Genomic DNA, 6,766 nt, shown 5'->3' on the forward strand with positions numbered 1-6,766 from the left:
GAAAGAAGATGCTGCATGCAGAACAGTTCAAAATATCTATCAATGGTCATAAAACAAAAGAAAGCCATTTGTTATCAGGATTACAAATAAAAATTAATCATGCATTTGTCATCATAAATATGGGCCTATCATTAGTTTGTAGATTTTTTTTTTGCTGAAAAACGAACAGAAATTGGACATTTGAAAAATGTCAACGCACTGGAAAAAAAACACCAAATAAACAACAGAACAAAGTAGTTTTGCCAATTTTGACATGAAAACAAAAGTTAATCAAAATGGTATGAGAGTTTTTTTCTACACTGATGTAATGTATTTAATGATCAACAATATTCAAACCAAAGCACTCAAAATATTATTTATCTAAACCTAAAGCTATCCACATTTGTTAAATAATGAATTTCTAAATTTTGAAATACAATTTTCCATTTTAATAAAACCATCATGTAATCATGATTGTAAATCTTTCCTGCACAAGACGATGTACCGGAACAAAGCGAAATTAATTTTCCCAAAACAAAAACCCTCAATCGTGATCCAGCCATCAGTTTACACAGCATAATTTGGACAGATCAATCAGAATTCCCCCCCAACTCCCTACCTCCCAAGGCCCGTCCCCGACTTCAACTAGCACCTACTTCCCCTGTCGGTACGGCACCCTCTACCCCACGACAATGATGTAAATGTACAATATGCTACAAGCGACTAGAGGGGCTGGCCAAGCATTGAGCAATTAGTGAAAAGGAGAGGCACACATGTTTTATGTAGGTTTTATTTCTAGTTTTTTTTTCTCTAATTCTCAGAAACATAACAAATCTACTCCTTACACTGATCAATCTACTCAAAGATGTAAGAGTAGACTGAATATAAATCAACTTTTCAGTGTACGACTCTATCATACGTCACTTTTCAAATGGCGTATGGATGGAATCATACACAAAGCCGTCAAAATGGAAAAACAAATTAAAGTTAAAGCGACACTGTTAACACAAATGACAGCACAGCTATCAATATTAATTACACCACCTCTTTTCAGTTGTGTTCTAAAAGAATATTCGAGAATGTTACTATCATCTCTACATGAATGTATTTTTTCTTTAGACAAAGAAACCGTTTTCAAACTTGTATTATTATTATTATTATAAAAACTTTTGGAAATCGTTCTCTACCATTGATGGAAATCTGATGTTGTGAATCTGTAACAAAGGATTATATATGGGCAACCTGATGTAAGACTCCGCCATATGCCATTTTCAAAAGTGAAGTGTGACAGAGGCTTACACTAAGTAGTCAATTTATAGCGGTCGTGTGTTTGGAACAAATTTAGATATATAAAATAAAAGACTTCAGGTTTGGTACATACATATAGGCCATAGACAAATGATACCTTCTTACTGTCATGTGTACAAAATGTATGCATGAATATATGTAGGCGTATGTATGCATGGATTGAAAGCATTAAATATGTACAAAAACAAGTTATATAGACATATCTAATGTCAAACAAAGAATCAAGCAGTCAGCCAGCAGCACAATTTACTATCTTTTATCAAATTTACAAGATGATGTATGTAAAAAAAATATAAAAAACCCTTTGTGCCAAAAACTCTAGCTCAGAGTGGCTTTTTCAAAGATTACCAAAGATTGCGTACATGATAAGTCACTTTTTATATAAGCATCCTCCGTTGTTTATATAAAGCAATATAATATAAATGTTGATGCCATCGCTGATATAGGCGCTTTGTTTCATTTCTTTAGAAAAAAGAATCTCTTTTAGAAAAATATTTGCTCCTACTTTCTGAATACAAAATACGTCTCTCTCAAAAAATAACTCCCGAATTACTTTTCTTTCTAAATGTCACCACACAGTTTGTAGAGGAAGTTTTGTTTTGTACAGCGAATAGAAAATAATAGCCCATCTTTTTCGATGTTCTTTGATGTAACTTTATAGACAAATACATTATATTATATCTCAGTGCAAAAAGTATAGATCTCAGAAACGCTACATGACCAGAATAGGTTTTCTGTGCCACAAACACTGACAGCACTATGTTTGTTCTCGGGGAGCAAGGAAGTCAAACAATCTTTTCCAATAAAGTAAAAAAGTTGTGTTGTTACTCATCAACTAAACCATCACGGTCAAAACATAATAGAATACATAATTTTGTCCATGTTTCTAGATTTTGGTAGAGTAAAAAAATACCTCTTACTTGTTGCGCATTCAGGGTGTAGTTCCGACTACTACAAATTCAGTCATTAAGAAATTTTTACTTTACTTAAGTCCTGGAGTTACTTCAGTTGAATAAGCCCTGCTTTTTAAAAATATTTTCTCAAAATAATTTTTTTGAAAAATGACCTAGGCAATTATGTTATGAGCATGATGAAACATAGAAAATAACAAGGGCAGTTTGAAACTAAGCCTATTCAAGAATTTCAAATGTTGTCCGACATTTTCAACAACAACAAAAATAGCGTGTCATACAAAGAACTGTTTCCAATTGCCCTCAGCACACCAGAATAGGGTAAGTTCCAGAATCAGTTTTCAAAATACTTGGTGGTAACATTAGACAACTACTGAGAACATGGGTTTTATGCACCACTTTCGAGTTAATTCTTAATAATTAATATCCTTGACGTTTTCTTCAAAAGTCATAGCATGCTATATACAACCTCTAGAATCAAAAATTGCGTCACAGCAACTACGATTTCACAGGTGGACCATTAGGTGGAGGAATTTCAACACAGCCAAACACACATGGAATAATTTCAAAAGTCGAAAGGATCAACACAAAGAACCTAGAATACACCTAACAGAGAATTCGATTAGCTTATGTCCTTTAATATACAGTGACCTCAGTGCTTGCTTGTCTTATCTCCATATTTTTTTTTACAGTAAAAATGTGGCTTCTTCAAACTCACTTTTAAAAATGGAGATAGGACAAGAAAGCACTGAGGTCGCGAATACAAACAAACAAAAAAAATCAAATTTTCCCCAAGAGTATTCTTGAAAGCACAGAAAAAAAGCTCAGATTCTTTATTTCGTAAGGGAAACTTGTAAAACACTGTAACGAGCATCAGATCTCTAGCAAAAACTCTATCAATAGGTCTACCTCACACATGATTACTGTAGGGGAAAAAAAGCCAGACATTTCTGGCATCCACTACAGGACTACAGGCAGAGTGGTCTACTTTTCAACTAAGGTCCTTAAAAAAAGCACATCAACAAAATGGTGGGTCAGTTCCTGCTTGGATAAAGCATGGCCGAACAAGCAGTTTTGAGTGAGTTTAAAAAAACAAAACAAAAACCAACAGCACAATAACAAGGCAAAAAGACAAGTAAGACATACTTTGTTTGAGTAAAGAGATGCATATTGACACAATAACGGTCATTTAGTGCTGAGAAAAAGCAAGAAAGACAGATAGAAACAACAGAGGGGAAAAAAAGAAAAAGGACCCACAAATGGCGCCCTTCAACCACTCGAGCTAAGAAAAAAACATGGTAGAAAATGCAACTTTGTTGGAGAAAAAAAAAATGACAACACAATATCACAATTATGGTTCAATAGCAGAGGTAAAAAACAAACGCGATACCTGAACGTAAAGACTAAAGGAAAGACAAAATATGAATAAGCCATACTGAAAGTACTAACAAGATAACAGGCTGAAGGACAAAACATTGGCACCCTCCAACCACCCGCAAAACTGAGCAATCAGTGACTATTTCCAGCTTGCGTCATCAAAGAATTTCAAATCAACCAATTTTTTAAAATTCCTGTGCATGTGTACCAATAATTAAATGAAGACGTATCTTCTTGAGGCAAGACTTTTTACAACTGTAACAACAACAAAAAAACAAAGAAATACAAAAACTCACAGTACATGAGGAACATTTTTTCATACTCAACTGCTTCACAATAAATCAAAATTGCAATACTGACTATACAAACCAAGACAAAAGAAAATGTCTTTGCGCTTTTAACAACTCCAAAACAAAACAAAAAAAGAAAAGAAATCTATATTCTAACAATGCAAAACATCAACACCGTCCTTCAAATCCATCATCACATCCCCAAAAACCTCCTATCAGAACAACAATTTTCACTGATCCGTCCTCTAACAACAAACAACAAGACAGCTGCGGCCATAACAGGCAGCCTGAACAGAATCAACCTGCGCTCTCACGTCCGTCGGATAATTACACGTGCGTACCCTGTCTTCTCCTTGGAACTGGCGAGAGATGAATGACGTGGACAGTGCGGCGAGTACACGCTGACCGTCGTGTGATCAGGAAAGTTCCATTGCGTTGATGTTCTGGTACTGCATGGAAGGGTCCTCCTGGGGCGGCCTGAAAATAAGGCAAAACTATATTTGTAGAAAATTTAATCATTATCAATAAAAAGCATTTGTACAGTCCATATCCCCGCTCGACAGCAAGCTCTATGCGCTTTACACAATAATAATTATTACCCCAGCAGACCATAGTACACTCCGAAACATTCTCAGCTTCCCGGGAGGCATACAGTGCAATCAGCTGATTAAGCGCCCAAACACTAACAAACTGACAAGATCTTTCACTGTCTAAAAGCTGGGTACCCATTCCCACCTGGGTCAAGGGAGGAAAATGCGTGTAAAGTGCCTTCCCTAAGGCCACAACACCAGGTCACTGACAGAATTCGAACCCACAACCTTACGGTTGCGAGTCAGAGAGACTAACCACTAGGCCACCGATGCCCCCATCAACACTCTTTTGATCATTTTGGAGGCAGGCTGCCTGTGCAGGCCCATCCAGGCTGAGAGGGATATAATGTCCCAGCAGACAGACAGAGGTACTCAATAAAAACTCTCCTCAAATGGGAATCGATATTGTCTTTATTGAATTAAAAACTAAAAGAATATAGCTGTAGTAGTAGTAGTAGTAGTAGTATAAGGTTTTACGGCGCTCGCAACTGCTAAGGTCATATGAGCGCGCGAAACACAAGTTGTTCACCTCTGCGAAAGTTCACTTCACGACTGGTAACTAATTTACTTTAAAATGCTAAAAAGTTAAAATATTCAAATTCGGTGTAAATACATTTGTGATCTAAAACAACTTTTAAGTAACATTAAAAATTTTAAATAATATCAGATTCACTTTACAACTCGCCATAAAGGCCAATGGCCTTTATAAAATTTAAAATTCTGCTGGGAACAACGACGGAGAAAATATCCTGCAATTTCTTGCATTTATAATATTTCCTTCGGATCTCTCCGAAGTCTAGACATTCTGTTAAAATGTGTCTAATGGTAAAATCTGTGTCGCATCCGACACAGAACGGCTTCTCCTCTCCCTGTAGGAGGTATTTGTGGGTCAGGGCCGTGTGTCCGATGCGCAATCGAGTAAAAATGACTTCGTCTCTTCTGGAGAGATCCGAAGGATTTCGCTGTTCTAGTCTGGGTTTAATTTCATATAATTTATTATTTTTCTGGTTATCCCAGTGGCTCTCCCACAGACTGGAGGTGTACTTTTTGACTTTATTTCTAAAGTCAGTCTGTGGGAGAGTGTTTGTCGTTGATTCCAGCAGAAGGGATGAATATAGCTGTTTGGAGCAGGTGACTGATAGTCTTTTTTTCTTTTTTCTCTGGTAAGTGTTTTACGGCACTCGCAACTGTATGAGGTCACGGGAGTGCGCGGACTGATAGTCTGCACCAAAACAGCCATAATTTCACAAGGAACTGGGTTAGATTGATAAAAAGAAGTACAAAAAGCAGGCCAAGTTAAAGCATTCTTAAACCCACTACTCTCCAACAATTGAAGAAGAAGATGAACAAAAATAAGCAGAACAACATTTTTTTAAAGGTTCAAATAAGAGTCTTACAGTACTTTCAAAACAATTAGGTCATATAAGTGCTGAAGATTAGAAGTGTTACAAGAGAGTAACACTAACACAAAAAAAAGGCGGTGAGATAAGGAAGATAGATGCTTGAAAGGAAAGAAAGAGCAAACAATACCAGAGCACCCACCAATCACCTACAAAGAAGAAGGAGAAGAAGAAGGAGAAGGAGAAGGAGAAGGAGAAGGAGAAGGAGAAGGAGAAGGAGAAGAAGAAGAAGAAGAAGAAGAAGAAGAAGAAGAAGAAGAAGAAGAAGAAGAAAAAGAAGAAAAAGAAAAAGAAGAAGAAGAAGAAGAAAAAGAACAACAACAACAACAACAACAACAACCATAAGGAAAACTCAGGAAATCTGTCATCCCCTCTCCATGTCTCACCTGACTTCCCGCCGACGAGCCCCCTGACTGGGCAGTGGAGGAACAGGGGGAGGTACCCCGCCCGCAGCCTGGGCCCTCTTTGCCGCCTCCACCACTCCTGTGGCGTACTTGATGTTTGTGTACTCTCGCCCAGCGATGTTCTGAGAATACAGAAGACAAAACATAATAGTAATAGTAATATTCAGGGTTGGGTTGATTTAAATCAGTTGATTTTTTAAATTTAAATCAACTTGATTTTTAAAGTAAAAATCAGTGATTTAAATCACTTTTTAAAAACATTATTTTTATTCAGTTTTTACATATTTCAATATTCAGAATTCCTTTCCTTGGTTTCATAAAACAGATATAAGGTTAAGTAGACTAATATAATCATGTTTAAAAGTCTGCTTTCCCTCCTTTCACTGTAACATAATACAGTATTCAATTTACTTTTTTTTCTCCATAATTGAAGTCAAAGCTAGGTTGATTTAAATCAGTTGATTTTTTAAATATTTTAATCAACTTGATTATTAAAATAAAAATTTG

General features: G+C 36.2%; 1 protein-coding gene across 1 annotated transcript in view; it reads right to left on the reverse strand.

Annotated features, from left to right (window-relative positions):
• Window positions 1-3,770: 3,770 nt before the first annotated feature.
• LOC101863456 (tyrosine-protein phosphatase non-receptor type 11) overlaps window positions 3,771-6,766 on the reverse strand; it is a gene marked incomplete in the record, with an annotated part of 31,225 nt that continues 28,229 nt past the window's right edge. The window contains 2 exon segments of the mRNA XM_013086069.2: window positions 3,771-4,342; window positions 6,242-6,381. Of these exon segments, the coding sequence (XP_012941523.1) occupies window positions 4,282-4,342; window positions 6,242-6,381 (201 nt within the window).

Source organism: Aplysia californica, unplaced genomic scaffold, assembly GCF_000002075.1.
Source record: "Aplysia californica isolate F4 #8 unplaced genomic scaffold, AplCal3.0 scaffold00432, whole genome shotgun sequence".
NCBI classification, from domain to species: domain Eukaryota; kingdom Metazoa; phylum Mollusca; class Gastropoda; order Aplysiida; family Aplysiidae; genus Aplysia; species Aplysia californica.